Source organism: Panthera uncia (genome assembly GCF_023721935.1).
Source record: "Panthera uncia isolate 11264 chromosome E2 unlocalized genomic scaffold, Puncia_PCG_1.0 HiC_scaffold_20, whole genome shotgun sequence".
NCBI classification, from domain to species: Eukaryota; Metazoa; Chordata; class Mammalia; order Carnivora; family Felidae; genus Panthera; species Panthera uncia.
The window spans coordinates 12,568,959-12,593,051 of record NW_026057589.1 but is presented as its reverse complement, the minus strand read 5'-3'; the positions used below and the strand labels follow the sequence as shown (position 1 = coordinate 12,593,051).

The following is a 24,093-nucleotide window of genomic DNA, read 5'->3' as shown; positions in this document are numbered from 1 at the left end:
ACAGTGTCAGTATCTGAAGACAAAACCTGGCACTGCCTTGAGCAGTAGCTATCTCCTTCCTTTAGCTGATCACAGTGTTTCTCTTATACAGCCTAACCCGCCTTGGTTCTGAGGCCTCCATACTGGTCTTTGAACACATTTTGAAACTGTAGTCAAATAAAACCCCCATCTGACTTGTTTTTGGGATTTTTTTTGGCATGAAATTTTATTAGAGTACTGTCCTTACAGAACAATAGAGTTTTAAACCCAAATGCATTCTTGGTAAATTGCATCCTATTAGTGACCTTCCATTACTTTAGTCTATGCAGATCTTTTTGACTCTTGAACCCATATGTGCTTCATTGCTCAGTGCCCCACCTAGCTGGGTGTAGTGGCATGTGGACAGATCCATTCATAAAACATTTGAAGGCAACTTCATTTTTTCTTTTTGTAGTGTCTCTAGCCTTCTAGTTCAACAAGTCCATTTATAAATACTGCATTACTGTACTTTAGCGATGCTGTTAAAGTCACAGCCATAGCCATAAATGAAAACTCTTAGCTCTGCCTCATTTCCCACGACTGATTAATTCATAGGCAATTATTTGTAGGTGAAACTTCTGCATGTTGGCTTAATTGACCCTTGCCTTTCTTTATCAAAGGCAATTTCCCTGGGAAATTAAGAACTGTTTACACCTGCAGCTGCTCGATCATGCAGGTGGCAATCCAGCTGTGGCTTTATGACCCCATGCCCGTTTTATCCCAGGGTTCAAAATCAGAATTACAGAAGGTCATGTGTTCAGGAATATGGCTCTTTAGAAGGATTTCTCTTTCTCATTGAGGGAATCCAACTGAAGAAAAATCAACACTGAAAAAGGATAAAGTAAGTCACCTGAGGTAGAACCTCATAGCATCCTGGGAGGTCATCGTGATTGACAAGCTGGACCGTTTTCTCATAGGGGTACTTCAGGAAGCAGCGCCCAAAGTCCACCTCTGTGTTCACCATGTGGAGGGTAGGTACGATACACCTGCTCAAAGGAAAGACCCATTAAAGAATTCAAAAGGAGAGAGAGCTTGTTTACAGATGGAGAATGCAGAGTCCCAAGTTAAACACATTTGTCACTGTCACATGGTTTTTCTCTAATAACTACATTAATCATTTTTAAATCTTCTCTCCTGTCATTCCTATCCCTTAGCCCCCAGTCACCACTGTTTAATCAAAAAAGGGCTAGAAGCAAGACTCCTTAAACAGCGGTCTTCCATGAGTAATGACTAACATTTCCATTGTTTTTCATATTTGGCTTTCTTTTACCAAGGGGCTCCCACAGTGTAAGTTCCTTAGGGTAGTGGAACTGTTTCCAAGGCAAATAGGGCCAATGCTACCAGCATGGGGTCCTAACTAGCTGTGACACTCTGGACCAGTCAGAGTCCCCCGAGGACGAGCTACAGTTTGCACCATCTAAATTATGGTAATAATTCTAATTCCTAGGCAGAACAGCTGTCTTGGATCAGGCTTGGGCAGCTGCTCAACCCAGAAATGGCACCGTGACAGTGGTGCTCAACGTGAAGGTGGGTGTGGTAGGGGAGGGGAGGCAGAGTGGGGTGCAGGGGAGGAGGAGTTGAAGCCTTGTGTGTGCAGTTGGTCTATCATGAGGTTATCTGTGTTTCATTTTGTGTCTACATCTCAAAGTCTTCCCTGCCTCGCTGCACTGTCACAATATAGTGTCGTGGTGAGGAGCAGTGGTGTCTGAATCAGAGCCAGGCTCAAAGAGTGACCTTAACAAATACAACCTTGAGCAAGTTGCTTTCCCTACCGGAGTTGCATTTTGCTCCTAGGTAAAATGAAGGCAATTCTAGGGACTGACATTAGCATAATTAACTCAGAGTGTTGTGGGAAATACAGGAGCTAACGTGAGAGAAGAGCACAGCACAGTGCCTAATGCACTGAGCAAGAGCTCAGTCAGAGATGATTAACCTGTGGTAGAGGGCACCGCGAGCTGTCACGGCTGGCTCTCTGCAAGTTCTGAAAGCAATTCTTTTGTTGAGGGTCTTCAAGCAGTTCCTACCGATTACACCAAAAATAATGACATGAAAGTGAGTCTTGTTAACCCAAAATTTGAGGTTTAGCACGGGATGAGTGTTCATTTTTAGCTAGAATGGAAGCTGTCAGTTGACCCGATGACTTGCATAAAGCTAACCCTTCACTACCTGAAACACTGTGGCTGATAGGACTTAGAGTATTTCACTTGGGTCACAGAGTACACATGGTAGGAAACTCATAGCCTCTTAGGACTCTGTTGTTGTTGTTGTTGTTTTCTTTAACTCAGGGTTTCCCATTGACAGCTGCAGGGAAAGGGGGCTGAAAAGGGGAAAGTATCAGAATCAACCCACCCAGAAAAGAAATGCAAGCCTAGACAAAAAAGCTAAACCTGGGTATAGAAAGGACCAGATGAAAGAGCTTTTTCTGTTTTTAAACACGCAAAACAATTAGTTAGGTCTTTGGAAGGACTAAGTAGACCATGGCAAGGCCTTGACCTTCAAGTTCTTTCTGATACATCTGAAATTCATGAGACCTAAACTCTAGGGATGGATATGTTATCAGGCTTTTATTAAGTAATTTTCTCAATTTCTTTAAGATGGCATTTTCATACAAACCCTCTAAAGCCCCAGACCTGAATACCTGTTTGCTTTGGCAAGAGTGTGGTCCACGATTTTATTTATTTAATCAGGATCACTGTCATCATTAGCATCACACTCCACTCTTAGGAAGACCCCAACTTGGTCAAGGAGACACAATCAACAAATGGCAGAGCCAGGATCTTAACCTGACTTGAGAGTCCACTGCTGCCTCTATTAAAATGGAGAGAAGGTGGGTACAGTTCTGAGGAGTTTATGTTGTTAGCCTCATTCGGGAGGCCTGCTTGCAGCCTGCATTGAAGTCATAGTAAGTGTCCTAGTGCAGAACTGTCTTGCTAAATGGACCTTCCACTGCAGGCCTGTGAGCACCACTCTTTCTGGGCATAACCCTGGAGTACTATATTTAAAGATAAAAATTACAAAAACAGCAACTTATGGGGTGCCTGGGTGGCTCAGTCCTTCAAGTGTCCAACTTCGGCTCAGGTCATGATCTCAGGTCAAGCCCCACGTCGGGCTCTGTGCTGACAGCTCAGAGCCTGGAGCCTGCTTCGGATTCTGTCTCCCTCTCTCTCTGCTCCTCCCCTGCTCACGCTATGCCTCTCTCTCTCAAAAATAAAAGAAACACTAAAAAAAATGTAAAGAAAAACAGCAACTGTTCACCTCTTCCTGGTAGAACCCTTTCAGTTACATACACGGAAAGTCAGACCATTAGGGAGCACTATTATTCCTAACGCTGCAAAACGCGTGCGCACGCACACACACACACACACACACACACACACACACCTTTTCTTATCTGCACCAGAGGTGTGTGCTTGCTGTTTTAAAGCTTTATCATTTGAATATCAGATTCCATATCAGATTTGCTTTCCCGGGAAAGCAGAACAAATGCAGTGAGAACTGATTGCAGGCATGCTGCCTCCGTGAGAGGCAGCCATTGCTGGCTGGCGGCTCAGGGGAGACGCAGGAGGAGAGAAAGCAGGTGAGTGTGATACCTGGCTGTGATTAGGAGTGCCAGCACTTCTTCCCCGATGCCCTCCACGTCCACCACCAGGGCCAGCTCATATTTCTGCACGGTGTTGGAGCATAAGGTCACCTGGAAAGATAAAGGTGAAAAGCCGCTCTTCCACAAGGCCGGCCCTCCCTCTGTGCAGTGGAGAAAGGAGCCAGGGGAGGACAGCACTGATGAGGACGGCTTCTGAGTACTTTTCATGGGGTGTTTGGCGTTTTACATTTTCAGTTGAACAAGTTACATTTTGGGGTCAGGGCATGCTGAGTTTTTTCAAAGGCGAGGTTAGAAACCAAATGGCTTTTAGTACAATAGGTTTGCTCATTTCTGAGAAGACTGTATCAAAGAAGTCATATACCTGCATAAGGGGAAAAAAATGACCCTGAAAGATAAGCCGTAACAAGCAAACTTTCATTACTCAATTTAAATTGTTCTCTATGCCTCCTGGCTATAGAAATTACAAAAATTCAACACACCAATAAAACACTACAGCTAAGTTTCTCTTACAGCAAAATAAATGAACATGAAACCATGTCAGTTCCAGAAAAGGGCCTAAGAAATCAACTAGACTTTTTTTTTTAATCAAAATCTTGTCTCCCCACTGTCCACCATATTCATTATTAGAACAGAAAATGGGAAGCTCCAAAGAAAGGTCTATTCAAGGACAGTATGTGCCCAGTATATTCTATCCTCTGATTTTTATTTATTATTGTGAAATATTACATTTAGCTGTTGAGGTCCTGTCACCGTTTTTAATTGCTTAAAAATGATTTGTAGTGGAAGAGATACTTGTAAGTCTAGAGAACAGCTTCTAGCATAGGTTAAAGCTTTTCAGTACATAAATTATGTATGAAGGACTAATTAAAGAATTTTTTTTTTTGGTTGCAAAGGGAATCACTGGATGCAAATTTGAGTCCACACAGACATGGTTGATGTAGTTCAGGAGTGAACATTGAAGCTTGCGGAAAGCTTTTCCAAATCTGAAGGGAAAATAAAGTGAAGGTGGAGCCACTGATTTGGAAAGAAAATTTGTCAGATGTGGAGAGAAGCAGTTGGCCCAGCATGCAGAGGCTCCTGGAGTGACTCTAACCCCTGTTCCTGTCTCTGAGCTCTGGTTAGAAGGCAGAGCAAGTGGCTCTCACAGAAGGCTGCTAGGCAGGTGCTACGTCTTCGCAAACCTTCCTGTGCGATGCGTGAGAGGGAAAAAAGGAAAGGTGGGTGATGTGTAGGCTGAGCACGAAGTAAAAAATAAATTCTTTGCAACAGCGCTTCTTCCTGGGAAAGCCACAGTGAGCAACTGCCATGATCTGAAAGGTTGTGTCCCACCCCCCAAATTCATATGTTGAAATCCTAACCCCCAGTGTGGTGGGAATTAGGAGGTGGGGCCACTGGGGGTGATTAGGTCATGAGGGTGGAGCTCTCATGAACAGGATGAGGACCCTAATGAGAAAGACCCCACAGCTCCTCTCCGCACGTGAGGACATAAGTCAGCAGGCCGCCCCTCACCAGAACTCTACCATGTGTCACCCTGATTTTAGACTTCCAGCCTCCAAACCGTGAGAAATAAATTTCTGTTGTTTATAAACCACCCAGTCTCAAGTATTTGGGGTTTTTTTTTTAACATTTTTTGTTAAGTAGGCTCCACGCCCAGCATGGAGCCCAATGCGGGGCTTGAACTCACAACCCTGAGATCAAGACCCGAACTGAGATCAAGAGTCAGACACTTAACCCATGGTGCCACCCAGGTGCCCCTCAAGTATTTGTAATAGCAGCCCAAATGGACTAAGACTGGGAACCTGAGAAGTGACAATGATATGTGATATAAACCTCATTGGGCCCACGGAGATGCCCTTGGGAGAGCCAAAGACTCCCAGAAAAGATTTAGGATGAGCGGCTTCACGGTGAGATATTATGAAACATTTAAAGCAAATGTGGGGCCTAAAACCATACCTGAATTAAATATTCAAAGGTCATGACTAAAGAGAAAATTGCCGGGGCGCCTGGGTGGCGCAGTTGGTTAAGCGTCTGACTTCAGCCAGGTCACGATCTCGCGGTCTGTGAGTTCGAGCCCTGCGTCAGGCTCTGAGCTGATGGCTCGGAGCCTGGAGCCTGTTTCCGATTCTGTGTCTCCCTCTCTCTCTGCCCCTCCCCCGTTCATGCTCTGTCTCTCTCTGTCCCAAAAATAAATAAAAAAACGTTGAAAAAAAAATTATAAAAAAAAAAATAAAGAGAAAATTGCCAACCTTCGCCATGGAAGTCTTCTCTTTTTTCTTTCCCAGAAAAGATAAAAATCATTTCAACTTAGCAGCCTTCAGTAATGCTAGACCTAACTGTTTGGAAGAGCAAAAGTAGGTGAAGGAAGACAGTAAAATCCTTCTCAGTGAGCTGTGAAATAATTCTGCTGGTGGCTCTGCTAGGCCATGCCCAGAGCATCACACTGTGGGCCTAAATATAAAGCACTGTTAGGGATATCACATCTACGTTCACCACGAAGCCCAGATTTGTATTAAAAATCTGAATAAACTGGGTATCATCTGTGGCACAAATACGGACATTGATTGGTATAAACAATTAGATTCTGAAGGAAAGGAGCACCTAATTATCAGTGAGTTCTTAAATCTTTTTACATCTGTATTGATGAGTGTACTATCTATGCAGAGCAGGGCTTTCACTGGATTTCTCGAGAATCCACGTTTTGGTGAAGGCAATGCCTCTGGATTGGTGGAAATTCACAGGAGCAGTGTCAGTTCTTGTGCCCAATATATGTGTATCTGGTTTCTTGTGCCTCCGTGGTTTATGTCCTTATAGGCCCACTTTTCCACGTGAATTAGAGGCACTCCCTCCCGCTGACAACGGATGTATAAAGCAAATCCTAGCTGTGATCCTAGTAACTATCTGAGAGCGTGGCTGCCTGGGAGTATGTGCTGGGAGGCTGTGCACTTTACCCTGATAGCAGCAAATCCTTGGGGGCGAATGGTGCCACTGCTGGGAGTGATGGTGAATTCTTTTGGTTTCGTTATGGGTCTTTCGTCCTTGTTCCAAAGCGGTCTTTTGTTGTCTGAATACTGCTCACATCTTGAAATGCTTTTCTGGCCATCGCCATCTCCAGGGACGCGCAGTTTGAAGGTCATGGGGACTAAGGAGGTATTATTGAGGGAACATATCAAGGTATGAGGGAAACCTGGAAAACAAAATGTAAGGTGAGATATCAAAGCCCCACTATAGCCTCCCTTGAAACTTCAACCTCTGCTACTATTGCCAAACCACTTAAGTGAACTGCCTGTGCAATTCATCACCACTTGCTTAACTCCACCTCTCCCTGATATTGTCCTCAATTGTACCATCAATGAATGCATTTCATTCATTCATTCGGTCAGTCAGTGAATACTTATATATGCGTACTATGTAGCAACTATAGACATAAAACCAATCACTTGATGTTCATCCAGGTCCCTCTCAAGAAGCAGCATCTATTATTATCTGTTTGGTGAGTAGTTCTCCAGAAGTATGCTTTGCATTTAATTTTTACACAGAATACAGATTTTTTTAAAAAATTGAATCACGTTTGCTCTTTTTATCTGCCAACGTGTGAAAGGAGAAGCCTGTGTGGTTTTCCCTGCTGTGTGACCCAGAGCCCGCCAAGATATTATATAACTCCTCCTGGACCTGTCTGAGGCTCATGCTCCCAGGGTCGATGACACAAAATCAAATAATAGCGTCTCCTGAGAGAGACTTTACAATCTGCTTTTGAGCCAGCCAGAGACTAACACACTGGCTTTTACCTCCCTTAGACAAAGCTACTTTTTCACATTAAATCCAGCCTTCCTACGTTCAGTTCAGTGAGACTCCTGTTCCTTTTCTAAGAGATGTGGATCCTCCTTGCCTGGCAGGCAATAAACTGAGCTCTGATTTTGGATTCCCGAGGTGGCCACTCTATCTGCATATTTCTATGGGATGCAAACACTATTCTTTCTACCTGGAGCCCTAATGCAGTAAAACACAATTGGTCTCTGCTAGTTACTACATTACTGCGGGGGATATTTTGGACTGATCTATTTGTCTCCCCATTTCTGAGCCTTTGTCTACACATTAGGACTGTTGGAGGAAATGCATTTATGTCTCCTTTGTGATATTACCTGCCAATCTACTTGGAAGAGATCTCTTATGGAAAAAGAATTGCCTGCTTAAATGTACCTGAAGGACTTTCTTGGAAATTCCAGAGGAGCTGCTAGAAAGTCCATTTAATAATCATGTATTGCTGCATTCAGCTTTCCAGAACTTTCCCAGCAAAGACTATTGAAACTGTAGATCCCTCACCCTTGTTTATTTTTACTTGACCATTTATAGGATCAGCACTCTTCTAATGTATAGGGTACGCTGGAAGTGGTTTGTATAAAGATTCAGATGGGTCCTTCCAAACCATTGCTCAGACTATTTCCCTGAAGCTAGAAGGTTTTTTGAGAATAAAGCCAACTATAACCTCCTAACTAGAACAGTTCCTTGTACAATGACCTGTAAACCCCATATCGCTTGCTAAAAAGCCTAAAGAAAGTGGTATTATTTTGTTAAAGACTGAAGGGTCATTAATAATACAAGTGTTACTCCTAGCTTTCTGCTTGCACCAAATCCTAATACTATTGGGTTTAGGCTTCCCTCATGCTTTCAATGATCTCTTCTGCTAAACTTTCTCAGATCTTTCTATAATCATTATAATTAAGATTGTAAGGGACAGGGGAACGTGGGTGGCTCAGTCAGTTAAGCGTCCACCTCTCGACTTTGGCTCGGGTCTGATCTCATGGTTCATGAGATCGAGCCCTGCATCAGGCTCTGAGCTGACAGTGAGGCTTCTGCTTGGGATTCTGTCTCCCTCTCTCTCTGCCCTTCCCCTGCATGTTCTCTATCTCTCTCTCAAAATAAATAAAAATAAACTTAAAAAAAAAGGTTGTAAGGGATAATTACAATTAATTGTCCCTGGGCCCCCACTTTACAACATCCTAAAATCAATTTAAATATTTCTTCTTGAGTGAAATACTGCCTGTTCGTACCTGGGCCATGGAAGACAACTATCGTGATTTTTTAAAAATGTTTATGGCCCTTAAACCCTAACTTCTCTGGCCAAATTATCCAATGGTCAGGTCCACTGAATGCCTGGAGTCTTCCAAACTCCCTATTCTCATTCCACATATTCCTGTACCTCTCGAAAAACAGTGAGTTTGCAAATACTTACACTCTGCCCTTTTGGTCTATAATCTGGCATCTCAGTTGTTACCTGGTCCATTGTATTCTTTGATGAATCTGAGGACTTATCAAAGCTTCACTGCTCTTTCAGAGATCATCACCACCTATATTCTAGAATCTGACTCTTTCACCCTTCTAGCTTCCATCAACCTAATTATTCGAAATGTCATCCAACATCCAATCCTACCATCAAAATATTTATAGCCATACTTCAAACATTTCAGATACCAAACAACAGTACTATTACCTGTCGTCTACTTTAGGGTATTTATAGTAATCTAACACCATCAATCCCAATAGGTCCTGATGCCTAATCTAGATCTGCATCTCTAAGCAAATAAAGGCTATGTCTCCAACACTAACCTATAACAGACACCTCTTCAAGAACATGCCTTTTTGCCAAGATGGGGACAATATCACCAACTTTAACAATATGTCTGTCATTCTGAAATAACTAAAAAAATTCCTTCAATTCCTGGCTTATTCCTGTAACCATTAATTTCTCTTGCATTTCGAACTATCGAACTATCGAAAGACCTACTGGTCTTTCATTCCTGAGCCAATCACATGCTTACTTTTGTCTGCCTCATCAAAGCCATATTTGCACATGTGAGGTAATAATTAGCAAGTTGCCAATAAATAACTCTTCAATGTACCATGTTTCTTTGTGACAGGAGGCCTATCTTCCTGGAGAAATAAATAATGACACTTTGGGTAGGAGTCATGAAAGAACTCTAGTACCAACTTTAGGACTTAACAATATTATCATCAAATAATTCTAAAACTGTATCACAAAATGGTTCCTAACTTTGGCTGATACATTGCAGAATCCAGAAGCACAGCAAAGTAGCCTGAATTGACTGACCCAAGTGGTTTTGAAAAATGAAATAGCCCTAGATTTCCTGTTGGCAAGCAAAAAGGTATGTTTTTCATTAATATTTCCTGCCACACCACAGGGAAGATTAAGGAATCCATATCCAAACTAAAAGAAATGTAACTTGAATTTTGAAGGTGGACTTAAGTGGGATAAGTTTTTACGTCTCAGACCTGGGGACTGTTGGGTCATGGCTCTGTAGTGTCTTCCCACTCTTATCTAGCTGCGTTATTGCCAAATGGTTCAGTAAGATGTTGTACAACAAAAGAAAAATAAACTTTTTGTAATTTTCATCTAAGCTAGTTACCAAAACTTCTAGCTGGACCAACTATGAGAAACAACTGTTGATTATTTTCTCTATAGCTCAAGGAAACAATGAATAAATTACCCAATAATGGCTTTTCCTATATACTTAGGGATAAGAGAGGACCAAATGGAAGATGATAATGGGAAAAAAACCTACCTAGCTTTGGAGCATGCATAAATGGTTTTATCTACTGTGTTACCCAGAGCTTGCCAATATCAAATACAGCATTTTGAACACCTCCTGTTTGCCATATTTCACTGAAATGTACCATTAGGGGCCTTGATGCTTTTAAATGTTTGGATTCTAGATAAAAGTGTTCCAGATATTCTCAGGGCTCAAAAATTGGCTTATCGTTGGTACACTATTTACATTAACCTTTCAATAGGGCAGATTCTAGATAATGAATCAGTATGATATTTCTTGGAGTGACTGATTTGAGGTTTTTATTTGGATTATTTTTTCTCCCTCCAGGGCAATATGATACAGGGCATATCTTCCAAATGTTCTGTGTTGGAGCTCATATTTAAATGCCTGTGAGGGTATGTTGCTGTCATGCATCAGTTGCCCAGAACTCTCTGTGAACTCAGTTGAGCTGGTTGGAGGGTAAGTGCATAGGTCTTTGGGTAATTCACCTCTCACTGCATATCAGTCACGGTTTCCCTTGAGAGAGTATGCCTCTCTCAGTTGGCCAACAGACAATTTTCAAATTGTAGGTCACTTTTACTTTCCTTCGAAAACTCTATAACTCAAACATGCACTACAAATTTCTAAAAATTCCTCTAGCCATTCTCATATTCTATGGTAACAAACAGACATTCAACTCCATTGATATGGATTTTCCTGTATTTAGGAAATGTTAAATGTTAAAGCAATGGATAAAAACGTTATTAATCAGCTTTTTGCAAAGAAAGGATATTTTTTGTAAAGAAAAAATTTTCCCCAAGTAGATGGCCCTACTTGAAGCAAAAGAACTGAAAGTCAAAATGGGAGGCAACTGAGAAAAATGGAAAGGATTATGGACTATGGATTCAGGCTAAGGTTTCTCAGTCTTTCCTAAATTATTATCACCTCCTAAAAAGAACCACTGTGATTAATTAATTTTCAGTGAAATCAATTAATTAAATATAATTTAAATTAGATTAATTTCTCCCTAATGAGAAAAATTAAATACTAAGGAAGAAGATTCTATTGGGTAGGGTTGAACTTTGGAGGACCACAAATGTAGGTTAGATCTACACTCTTCAACCCCAAGCAAACAATTTTTGACCCTTTGGGGGCAAAATCATCCCTGTTGACAGTGTATGATTTAGAGAGAGCTCAAGTGAAATACTCATTCTGCCACTGCTATATGACCATGGGAAGTTATTTAACTGTTCGAATGATCAGTTCTTCCAGCTCCGAAAGGGGAATCTTAAATAGTATCTCCCCAAAGGATTTAAAGGGTTAAATGCAGTACTGAATGTGATTCACTTAGCAAAGATTAGAATATAAGAAAGAACCAATAAATGGAAACTTTTACTGCTAATGCCACCACTGCTGTTACCACTGTTACTCTTTGGAAAGGTGGAGACAGGAGGAAATGACTCAGGGGAAGTAACTGAGCAAGAAGACAACAGAAAAATATAGAAGTCTTCAGCCTTGAGTGATAGGACACCTGAGTCAAACCACCACTGAATTCACTTGAAACTTGAGAGCATCTCTGTGAAGAGGCTGTTGTGTAGACATACTGGCAAATCAGAAACTGCATATAAAACGGAGTGTTCAGAGCATTCAGATAGCAGTGTGAAGTTTAAGGCTTTCTATTGTTCCACTGCTGAACGAGCAAGGACAACCATGGCCTGACAGCTATTAGTGCCCAGGACACAGTTATAACTTTCACAGATAAACTAGGAAATGGCACTGAAATGTCACTGCTGCAGAGGAAGAAGAGAACAATTCTAGACTTTCTTGCTATTACTCGTAAAAAATTGGTAAGAGAGCTTTTGTGTAAACTTTCCTCCTTCCATGTAGAGAGAGAGGCAATTCCACTCAATTTCTAATTTAATATGGAAAAATTACTCACCAAAGGAAACATCGCCAAAGTGCAGAGCAGGAACATTAAAGTGGAAGGTAGGTCCAATGACACAGCCTCTGCAAGTAGGAATACAAGTTGGGGGGAGTGGATAGAGAATCCAGTGAATTCAGTGTAACAGTCAGGAACTAGGAAGACAGTAAACATTAAAGCCATAAACTGGCATTAAGTCAAGTACAGAATCTAGCACTTAAAGAAACCACAAGCTGATGGTCTTATCGCAGTGGTTCTTAGAATTCTTTTTCAAGACTCAAACCACTGGGTTTTAGCAAATGATGCTGTGATTAATTTATCACCAAATGCCTACCAATGAATGAGGCAGGACAGACACATCACCAAACCAATGACACAGAATATTAATATGGATAAGATACATATCACGAAAAGTTATTCTTAGACAAGAAACAAAAATTATAGCATTAAAATAATAAGCATTAAAAACTATCAATGGCACCAATATTCCTGGTCCCAACTTTTATAAAACTGTTTTTCCAATTCCTACCACCAACTAGTTGTGATCTTGGCCAGTCACATTACCCCCATAGCCCCCAGTTTCTTTTCCTCCTGTATAAAAGAAAAGACTGCAATCTGGTATAGGTGACCTTGAAGGACCTTTGCTGTAAATGTTGGTTCATTTCTCTCTCAGTGCAAGGCCTCAGGATCTTGGAGTGATTCTCTAGCTTAAAGTAAATAGTAGAGAGATTCTACAGTTTCTAGTTGACTTCAGCTGCAGTAAATAGCATAATGGTCCCCAATGATGTCGATGTGCTACTCCTCAGAATGTGTGGATATGTTAGATTACATGATAAAGGGGAATTAAGGTTGCAGAAGAAATTAAGGTTCCTAATTAACAGATCTTAAAATAGGGAGACTTTCCTAGATTATCCTGGTGGGCCCCATGTAATCAAAGTGTCTTTAAAAATACAAAAGGATGCAAAGAGGAGGCTGGAGTAATGCAATGTGAGAAGGACTCAACCAGCTATTGCTGGCTCTGAAGAAAGAGGAAGGGGACCCTGAGCAGAACACTGTGGGCAGCTTCAAGAAGCTGGAAACGGCTAGGAAATGGATTCTCTCCTGGAGCCTCCAGGAAGCAACACAGTCCAGTCAAGACCTTGATTTTAGCCCAATAAGACCTATGTTGGACTTCAAAAGACTAGAGCTATAGAATAATAAATTTGTATTGTTTTAAGCTACAAAGTTTAATGTAGGAGTAACAGAAGACTAATAAATATGTATTAGCTTATTCTTGATTTTTACCATGATCCATATCCCTAGAATCTAGGTAAGAACTGAGATAATCCCCATCTATGTGCCAAGCTTTTAAAAATTATAGACCTACAGATACCAGAAAATGCGTTAATCAGGAACATCCTCATTCACCCAGCTCGATGTTTGTGAAGTGGGTGTGCCATACTGTGCTGAATGCGTCCGTGCCCTGGTGGTACTTCGGGCTGCTGTACGTCTGACCTAATGTGGGCAGGGGCTGTTGCAAGTCTGGGAGGAGCCATCCCATCAAAGACTCAATTCTAAAAGCAAATTTCAATCCTAAAAGCCTTTCTCGGGACCAGCTATTCTATTTCATGCGAATGATCCAAAGTAGTTTCAAAAGGAGTGGCTGGTACTTGGCAAAGAATTAGGATCCAGTTGAGACTGAAGTCAAACAGGCCTATAGGATAGATGCTTGACTTGTAAAAGAGGTTTCGTGAGGCCAAGTAACAAAGAGATCAAAGGGATGGAAATGCACAAATGCTAAAGAAAGTAAGAAAGAAGCTCACAAAATTGTACAAAGCAGTTGTTTAACAGGTGCAGATGTAGAAAGAACTGGAATTAAATCACATCTGTTCATATAACTAAGGGAACTGTGGCCAAATACCAACTGGAATTGGATATGGCTGCATTCATTCTACAAGGGATTCTGGATATTCAAATAGTCTCTGCAAATTTGTACCCTGCATCAATGCAGTGGTCTGTTAAAATTATACTGTTGACCCTTGAATGATGCAGAGGTTAGGGGTGCTGACCCCCTGTGCAGTTGAAAATCCATGTATAGCTTCTGATATATCTCCCAAACTTAACTACTAATAGCCTATTCTTGACCAGAAGCCTTACTGATAACATGAAGAGACAATTAAAACATATTTTATATATGTATTATATACTATATTCCTATAATAAAGTAAGCTACAGGAAAGAAAATGTTATTCAGAAACTCAGAAGTAAGAGGAACACCTGGGTGGCTTAGTCGGTTAAGCGCCCGACTTCGGCTCAGGTCACGATCTCACAGTTTGTGAGTTCAAGCCCCATGTCAGGCCCTGTACTGACAGCTCAGAGCCTGGAGTCTGTTTCGGATTCTGTGTCTCCCTCTCTCTCTGCCCCTCCCCTACTCACCGTCTGTCTCTCTTTCAAAAATAAATAAACATTAAAAAATTTTTTTTAATCAGAAGGAAGAAAAAAATACAAGTTTTACTACACTGTATTTATCAAAAATTATTCACATGTAAAAGGACACGTGTAGTTCAAGCCTGTGTTGTTCAGGATCAATTGTAATTTTAAAGACAAGAGATAGGAAGACTGAAGTATTATGATATGTTAGGTGAAACAAGTTGAATACAAAATATATCTATGTTATGGTTAACACTTTATGAAATTACATATGTAAAGATTGGAGGCAACAAAACTACTCACGGGTAATTTTTTTTAAGTCACATTAACTTCACAGTGTTGTTAATCCAACCACTTAAAGTACTGTGTCATGTAGTTAGAGGAGTAAATAGAAAAAGCAAAAGTATGATAACTGTCCTGACCTTTCAAGGCAGACTAGCCAAAATTATGTGGTATTGAGGAAAGAAGAGTACCTGACAATAAAATAATAAGAAACAAAAGTCCATAATCCATCATATTAACTTTACAGAGATTTCTTAGGCCACAAGGGCTAAGAAAGTATTTCTGGAGAAGTCATAAGTAAAGTCAATATTAATGTGTGGAGCTGGAAGTATATTATAATTATACATTAGACATATATTTGGGATACCAGATATTTACCAGGTTTTCAAAAACGATTATTCATGGTTTGAAGCGCAAGAACACTTTTGGACAAGTGTGATTTAGATAAGGATATTTCTCTTAGAACAAAGTGACCGCTGCCAGAGGGCGGGGGGGTTAGGGGCTGGGCAAAATGGGTGAAGAGGAATAGGAGATACATGCTTCCAGTTATAGAATGAGTAAGTCATGGGAATAAAAGGTACAGTCAATGGTACTGTGATAGTGTTGATGGTGACTGATGGTAGCTGCACTTGTGGTGAGCACAACGTAATGTATAAACCTGTCGAACTATGTTGTTCACCTGAAATAATGTTAACATTGTGTGTCAGTTATACCCAAAAAAACACAAATTTTAAATTAAAAAAAATATTTCTCTTAGAAATTTGTGATTCATTTTTGGATGCACGCAAACATTCTTTCCCCAGTCAGATTTTCCTTCCCTTTGAAAAAAAAAACAGGAATAACATCCAAAATAAGAGACTGGTATAGCAGTTTGGGTGAATGTAATGTCCAGAGGATAAAATGAGAGACTTATCCTCCCCAGAGCAGTTGAAGTATTAACTAGTCCAAGTTTGCTTGTGAGTAGGTTCCTGGGGGATTCCTAAATCCTATTATTCACAGTGGAAAACCCCAGTGCACCCTAACCTATTCAGGCATTGCTAGTGATGTGTACTACTAGTTGGGATCTTCAGGAGAAGAGATCAGAGATTTTAAAAATTCACCTACGTAATGAAGGAACTAACCATCATCCAATATTATAGACTCCTGAAATTAACAATCACAGCGTCTTTGAAATGTAATTCACGTGCCATATAATTCACCCCCTTAAAGTGTATAAATCAATGGCTTTTGTATATTCACAGATATGTGCAACCATCACCCCAGTCAATTCTAGAACATTTTCATCATTTTGAAAAGAAACACCATGGCCTTTAGCTATCATGCTCTGTCCCACACCCCCAACCCTGAGCAATCACCATATTCCCATTTCTCCCTTTGCTTCTGTCAGTCTATTCTTCACATTTTTGGGGGCTCTGCTGTTAGGTGCCTATGTTTCTAATTGTTGTATTTCCTTGATGGCTTGACTCTTTCACTATTATAAAATGTCCCTCTTTGTCTCAAATAACAATTTTTGTTTTAAAGTCTGTTCTTTTGGTTCTTTTGGTTACTGTTTGCATAGTGTATCTTTTTCTATCCTTTTAGTTTCAACTTATTCATATTTTTGGATTTAAAATGTGTCTCTTGTAGACAGCATATAATTGGATTGTGTTTTGTGGGTTTAAAAAAATCCATTCTACCAATCTCTGCCTTTTAATTAAAGTGTTAAATATATTTATACTTGATGTAATTACTGATAAAGTAGGATTCATGTCTTCCACTTTACTATTTTTTTATGTCTTTGTGCCTTTTTTATCCCTCTATTCCTCCATTATTGCCTCCCTTTATGTTAAATGGATATTTTCTTAGTGTAGCTCTTTAGTTTTTAATTAATGTCACTTCTTTCACTACATTTTTTAGTTAGTTTAGGGAATATTTTAGAGAATGTGCAATTACATCTTGAATTTGGAAAAATAATTCACAGAGTCACAGGTTAAGACAGTAGGACTTAGGGGTGCCTGGGGTGGCTCAGTCGGTTAAGCGTCCAACTTCGGCTCAGGTCGTGATCTTGCGGTCTGTGAGTTTGAGCCCCGCATCAGGCTCTGTGCTGACAGCTCAGAGCCTGGAGCTTGCTTCGAATTCTGTGCTCCATCTCTCTCTGCCCCTCCACTGCTTGCACTCTCTCTCTCTCAAAAAATTAATTAATTAGGGGCGCCTGGGTGGCGCAGTCGGTTAAGCGTCCGACTTCAGCCAGGTCACGATCTTGCGGTCCGTGAGTTTGAGCCCCGCGTCAGGCTCTGGGCTGATGGCTCGGAGCCTGGAGCCTGTTTCCGATTCTGTGTCTCCCTCTCTCTCTGACCCTCCCCCGTTCATGCTCTGTCTCTCTCTGTCCCAAAAATAAATAAAAAACGTTGAAAAAAAAAATTAAAAAAAAAATTAATTAATTAAAAAAAAAAAGACAGTAGGTCTTAGGACACAGGAATGTCTAACAAACTCAAATTTGCCAGTCACTGTCCCTAGTATATAACCTTGCATGTGGAAGGTGCTCAATAAGTTTATTAAGTGAATATCCAAAATACACATTTATTCCTAATAGAGTAGCAGTGTGTGTGTGTGTGTGTGTGTGTGTGTGTGTGTGTGTGTAAATGCATTATTATTAGGCTGTACTTAATTAGGGAGTGGCCAGATGAAATGGGGTTGGGCTTTCTTGTTCAACCTGTCTTGGCCAGTATTTTCCTTTCCCCTATATGAAGAGTAAAATTATGGTCCTTTAATATCCTATACTCTTTTACCCTGAGATAGGGTGATCATTTTGATCCTAAATGTTTATAAGAGCAAAGCTTTAAGGTTTTGTCTTCCCCATTTGGGATGGAGGCCCATCAATGATGCTGGATATTGTGGAAGGTACTCATGATTCTGAGTGATACCTCTTGAAGCCATGAAGTCAGAAAACCTTATTCAAATAGAGCTTTGAAGAGCTGATCTGCTGGAATTTACTGAGGACTCTCAAGGATCAGAAAATCTCTGAAAGGGAGACGAAGGTTGCATTCGCAAGTTTGCTCTTCCTGCTTCTCCAGATCACCCCCTCCATTGCTTGTCATGAGATGTGAATTGTTATTGAAGTGGGAGATGAACTGGAGTTCATGTGATATAAAAAGGTACTCCTGTCGTCCTCATTTTCTGGTGCATCTTCTTGAAGAGTCAATGTTATTCAAATATTTGGAAAGCAACAGTGATTTTTCTTTTGTCACAAACACAGGTGTGTTACAGAAGAAAACATAAATGACTTCTGAATGTTCTAGATACACCTTAAGACTTCAGTAAAGTTTCTGATTATGGCAGGCTGTCTCAGCCACGCCGCAGAACCCTTGAAACACATACATTCACTCTCCTTATTTGTGAGAGGTTGTATTAGTTTGCTAGGGCTGCCATAATAAAATACCACGGATGGAGTGGCTTAAACAACAGAAATTTATTTCCTCATAGCTCTATAGGCTGGAAGTCCAAGATCAACGTGTTAGCAGGGTTAGTTTCTTCTGAGGGACTCCCTTGTCAGGTTGTAGATGGCCATCTTCCATGTGTTTACATGGTCTCTTCCTCTCGGTGTGCTTGTTCTTTTTTTTTTTAATTTTTTTTTTTCCAACGTTTATTTTATTTTTTGGGACAGAGAGAGACAGAGCATGAACGGGGGAGGGACAGAGAGAGAGGGAGACACAGAATCGGAAACAGGCTCCAGGCTCTGAGCCATCAGCCCAGAGCCTGACGCGGGGCTCGAACTCACGGACCGTGAGATCGTGACCTGGCTGAAGCCGGACGCTTAACCGACTGCGCCACCCAGGCGCCCCTCGGTGTGCTTGTTCTTATGAAGACACCAGTCACACTGTATTAGGACCCACCCATACGACCTCATCTTACCTTAATTACTTCTTTAAAAGTCCTATCTCCAAGTGCAGTCACATTCTTAAGTACTGGGTATTAGGATATCAATATATATGAATTCGGGAGGACATAATTCACCCCATAACAGGGATGCTTATGTGGAAGAATTGAAAGAAGTGGTAATAACTTTTAAGCTGATCTTAAGAATCTGAATTTCCAATAGCTATCTTGAGACCAATAAATTTTCTTAGGATCCTTCAGGCCATATGTGTCTGTGTCTCTTTTCTATGTTATCCTCAGACCCCAAGGGAGATCTTAGCTGTAGAGGGAAGGAGGGCCTGCAAGCAATAACCATAATAAGAGAGACTGCCATGGTAATTAACAACCTGTTGCTGTGAAAATCCAGACGGGATCTGCAATGTGTTCTGAAGATAGGATCTTTCTAAGCACCAGGAACAAAAGTTGTGGATCTGCCCAATGGGTTGGTCAGAGAGAACTTCTTTTTAAAACCTGAGGACAAACTCTGCTATTAATGACTTGCAATTATCACAAACAGCTGGAAAAGCCATCAAAGGACTTCTAGCAGAAAAGCTGCACATTTCTAGCCGTGGCTGACTGATGCTATAAGTAGATTCTTTTACAATACCCGAAGGTATCATAGGTAAGAGCATTTAAAGAATTTCCTTAAAATAAATATGAAAGATGAAAGTTTAGAGAAACTGTGATAATAGCGAAAGCCTAGTCAAGAATATGATTTTATCCAGGTGTTACTGTAATGATTTATTTTCCCTAAATATCCTAAAACAGAGAGCATAACTAGGTTTAAGTGCTTATGTTATAAAGTTATAGCTTCTAGACAAACTAGATCCCCGAACAGCATCTGTATCCATATGACAATAATAAGTTACATGTGTTCAGTAGGTAAACACTCACGGAATTGTAAAACACTCCATTATTTTAATGTATTCCCATCAACAAAGACAGTTATGGACATCCAAGACACAATCTGGTTTTGAAGTTTAAGAAAGCAGTAGATAAAAGCTTCGGTTAGCTTCCACGTTAGTTATAGATATATCTTACCTAATGGTCAGTTTCACAGGCTCAGGGGACCCATTGACATTGACCAGGAACTCTTCTTCAAAGTGCCCCAGAATGGAAGAACTGAAAGAGATCTGGACCGCCTGGACTCCACTTGGTTCGATGATGCCTTCCTTGGGGCTGAAAACAAAGCAGGCCCCCAAAGCCGAAGTTGGAGGGCCCACGTTGAAGAGAGCATCAATGCTGCCTTTGTTGGAAAGTACTGCCTATATCAATAAAAAGCCAAGAATGCAAAGATACAGCATGGACATCATATTTATTTTCATAGAAGCATGTGGCTGTACTGTTTAATACCAACACATAGACAGTTACAGGAAGTAAAGCCAGAGAAAAACTCCAGGGGAGAAATGAATAGTCTTCTGCCTTGAAGGTCTGAAGGTAGGAATCCCGATCCAGAAGTCATTTTGTGCTTTTAGTATCCTCTTTAAAACAGAGTTAGTCACATGTATTATAGCCGTGTTATAAATACTGATTGTAATTATATCTACTGAAAAAGAACCTTAAAATACCTCTTTCTGATATTCTATAAGGTAACTGAGGGAAGGCCGGTATTTCTCTTCTATGCATGAGAAAGCTGAGAATGAGTGGCATACTGAAAAATAAGCAGTCAGAATAGAGGCGCAAGAGCTACCTAAGCCTACATCTATAGTGTAGCCTGGAGAATATGAACGCGACATCACTGTGGATTCCAGACGACAAGGATCCTCTTTATTGTGCTATTAGATTGCATTCTACTGGGATACCTTCATCTCAAACTCTACCGTTTGGGGATGCATAATGTAAGCAAGTGTTTTACTACAGACAAGTTTTATTCCTATACACTAGTGCCATTGTCCATATTTGCTTGCACACTAGATATGTGTGTATGAAAAGTTCTTGCCTGGCATTCAGAGTCCTCCACACCTGACTCGGTCCATCGCTCCCACTCCCATCTCCCCTGGTGTCTGTCCAGTGAGCCTGTGCTGTAGCCACGCAGCTCTCTATTCCTTGCCAGTGCTCACACCTGAATTGGTGGACAGCACGTTCTCTCTCTCTGTGTACTACCTTCAACCTACACTCCAAGTATTAGAGAAAAAAGAGCATAGGAGATCATGAAGAAATGTTCAGAAAGGCATGTGGGGAATGTCAGGAACCTAGAAGAAGGAGGAGAATTTCCAGAAGGGGTTAACTGTGGACAGAGTTCATGGGGAATACACTCTGAGAAAATGTTACAGAGTTTTTATTTTTCATTAGAGGCCAGCCCTGCCCTTGAAGAAGAAAGTAACTCCAATGGAGTGTGACAGTAGAATCCAGAGTCTAGACGTTTAGGGAGTGCGTGGGTATGGAAGAAATAGTGGTTGACAATTCGAGATTCCGATTTTGAGAGGATGAGTGGTGAGGAGGGAGAGTGGGGGAGACAAAGCTGTGGGAAGTATGGTAGAGGAGACCCAGTATATTTATATTAAATGACATAATGCATACTCAGTGCTGGGCCCATATGTTTGTTGTAATAAGAGAATAGAGCTAGGTAACCAAGGGAATGGGGTCTGGGTGGGTGTGGTGTGTCCACCAGCTTAGGTTACCTCCTGAGAAGCAAAGAAGAGGGAATCAAGAGTATATATAGAACAGAGTCAGGGGCCTTTGGAAAGGAAAATCACCACTTCTTCCAAGAGAAGATGGATGATGGACCAAAAGAGATATATAACTAATTGTTGCTTGATATTTTATTCATCTTTTTACATTCATTTCCCATTCTCCCTCACTCTGTTTTAAGTTCCCTGGTCATAGAATTCATGCTTCACCCTTCATTCTTTCTAAAGAGACCATGTAGAAAGTGATTATGGCCAGGGACTCAGAAGCCAAATAGCCTGGGCTCAAATCCCAGCTTTACCACTGACTTCCTAGCTGTGTGACCTTAGAGAACGTGCTTTGCCTCTCTGTCCCCCAGTGTCTCCATCTGTAAAGGGTAAGAACTGCTAACTTCTCAGAGTGCTTTGAAGATGAAATTAATTTTTGTAACTCTTAGAATAGTGCTTATAAATGACAGTGGTTGCTACCTGTATTCCCAGCGCTATGCAGAAGGGGTTTAAAATTTACCTGTGCTTAAGAAGCAACTGACACACGTTAGTGATAACTTAAAGGCAACTCAAAGGTGTTTGAGGTAATTCAAAGGGAATTCAAAGGGAATTCAATTCAAAGGCAATTGTTTTCCTCTCCGAGGAAATGCACAGATTGCCTTTTTATTTTTCGGGTAACAGCAATACTTTACTCAGATTTTGTAGAAGGCACAAGCTCCTCCATTTTCAAGAACATACATGTCATTCTTCTCCCCCTGACAAAAGAGCACCTTCATGTGTCTGCAGAATCCAGCAAATCATTTGGGACAAAACCCTGAGACCTTTTGATGACCTTACCCTTGCAGTCCAATTCCTTGGCGAGGAGAAAATTTATAATAGAGCTTCACCTAGTTTTCCTTCTAATTACACTGGGGAATAGTGAACACCCTTGGGGCTATGGTTTACTTTTTATGTATTTGCTAAGCTCAGCAATGACTAAGGGCAATAGCTAGTTATTCAAATTTGTCTCAAGTAGGTAACGTAATAAATTGAAAGAGAGATGCAATGAGGCATCAGCACTAAATACGCAGAGAGTGCAAAATATTCCCATAAGAAGCAACTCACCATGTCCTTCTCTGCCATTGCACAGCCCTCAAAATTGTCCACTCTGATGCAGCACCTCATATAACACTTACTTAGCTGGCTGCGATGTACTTTACTATTTCAAATCTGGGATGGTGGGTGGGAAGGTGGTGGCCTCAAATACACTTCGGTTAAATTTGTTAGAAATTATTATTACACTCAGGGAAACCTTATCCATTTTGTATCAGAACTAAAGGTCTTTTTCTATTGTGGCATCCATAAGACACAATACTTAGGATGTAAGGGAAATTCACACTGGATAAATTATGGACACAATATCAATTTAATAAGTATCGCACATTTTTTCCTCCCGAAGTGACCCTTTTTTCAAAATGCAAAAGACAATGCAACATAGTAGCTGTGCCATTTTTCATTTCATGGCAGTCATGTGACTGGTTTTTTCATTTAACTTGTGTTCTTATGTATATTCCATCTCAGATGACACTAATGTCTCTGTTTACCTTGCGCATCATCCCATTTAGGCCACGTTACTCTAATGAATGTGGGGATGAACAATACAGTAGGAAGCTCTCAGTAGCAACCGGGCATTTGCCTCCCACGCCAAGGCTGGGCTGGGCTGAGATCTGAGTTGGCTGTAGGTTGGATTTGCTCCGTGGTGAAGGGCAGCACAAAACCTTCCCTTTCCAGGCTACAGAGCCCCAGTAACCCAGTGCTCACTAACATTTACCAGCTGTATGACCTTGCCAAGTTACTTAACAGACGTGGCAGGGTCAGGTTTGCTATTCACTGACCCCACTCCCTCTTCCTCCTGTGCTCACAACTAGACTGCATTTCCCAGCCAATCTTGCAGCTGTGGGATGTGAATGAGTGCGATGCGTGCCACCTATAGGACCAACTCCTACAAAAGATCTTTCGTGCACGTCTCTCCATGCTCTTTCCCCTTCTGCCTACATGACAAATGTGGGGTTGCGGCCTTGCGGGCTACACGTTAGGGGTGGCAGAGCTATGAGATGGAAGGAGCCGGGGTCCCGATGCTCTGCTGACGGAGAGCCATCTGCTGATAGGTAACCCTGAGACTTTACGTAAGCAACAAAATAGACTTCTATCATGTCCGAGATAGTACAGATCTTCATATTTGTTTGTTACAGTATCTACCATTATCTTAACTAGTAAAACTGCTCCAGGCTCCAGGTTCCTCGGCTGTGAAATGGGAAGAGTCACTGCAATGCTGCACAGGGTTTAGGGAGGACCAAACGAACTAATGAATATAAAAGCACTGGTACTGTGCTCAACATATTTGAAAGACGATGTTGTTGATGGTATTAACCACTCTCTACCTCTTATTTTTCCTTTATAAAGTAGTTTCTAAGGATTAGAAACTAAATACATACAGATAGACAAGCATACACAATAGAGCATGGAACCTGACACCTATTTGTCACTCATTAAATAACTGCTTGTATTACTTTTATAGAAATACAAACATTTAAAGTTTAGGAATCATTGTAAAATAAAGTTTCAGGGGTCACAATTTGATATAGTGCAAAAAAATACCCTAGATACAAAGTTAGTGGTGAGGAGACACTGAAGTGACTTTGATCCTGAAGAACCCATGAGTATATCCTGTAAAAGGATCATTTTCTATTTAATTGGAAAGACAAAGCACAGAATTTCAAACAGAAAGTTCCAGAAAGCACAATGACTGGTTTTTAATCATGTATTAAA

General features: G+C 40.9%; 1 protein-coding gene across 1 annotated transcript in view; it reads right to left on the bottom strand.

Moving 5' to 3' along the window:
• Positions 1-24,093, bottom strand: part of HYDIN (HYDIN axonemal central pair apparatus protein) — a 312,192-nt gene that overhangs the window by 78,362 nt on the left and 209,737 nt on the right. Inside the window, exons 13-17 of the mRNA XM_049622586.1 lie at positions 19,712-19,935; positions 12,104-12,171; positions 6,568-6,803; positions 3,609-3,709; positions 869-1,004 (exon numbers count right to left, since the gene is read on the bottom strand). Of these exons, the coding sequence (XP_049478543.1) occupies positions 869-1,004; positions 3,609-3,709; positions 6,568-6,803; positions 12,104-12,171; positions 19,712-19,935 (765 nt within the window). The remainder of the gene's footprint in view (positions 1-868; positions 1,005-3,608; positions 3,710-6,567; positions 6,804-12,103; positions 12,172-19,711; positions 19,936-24,093) is intronic.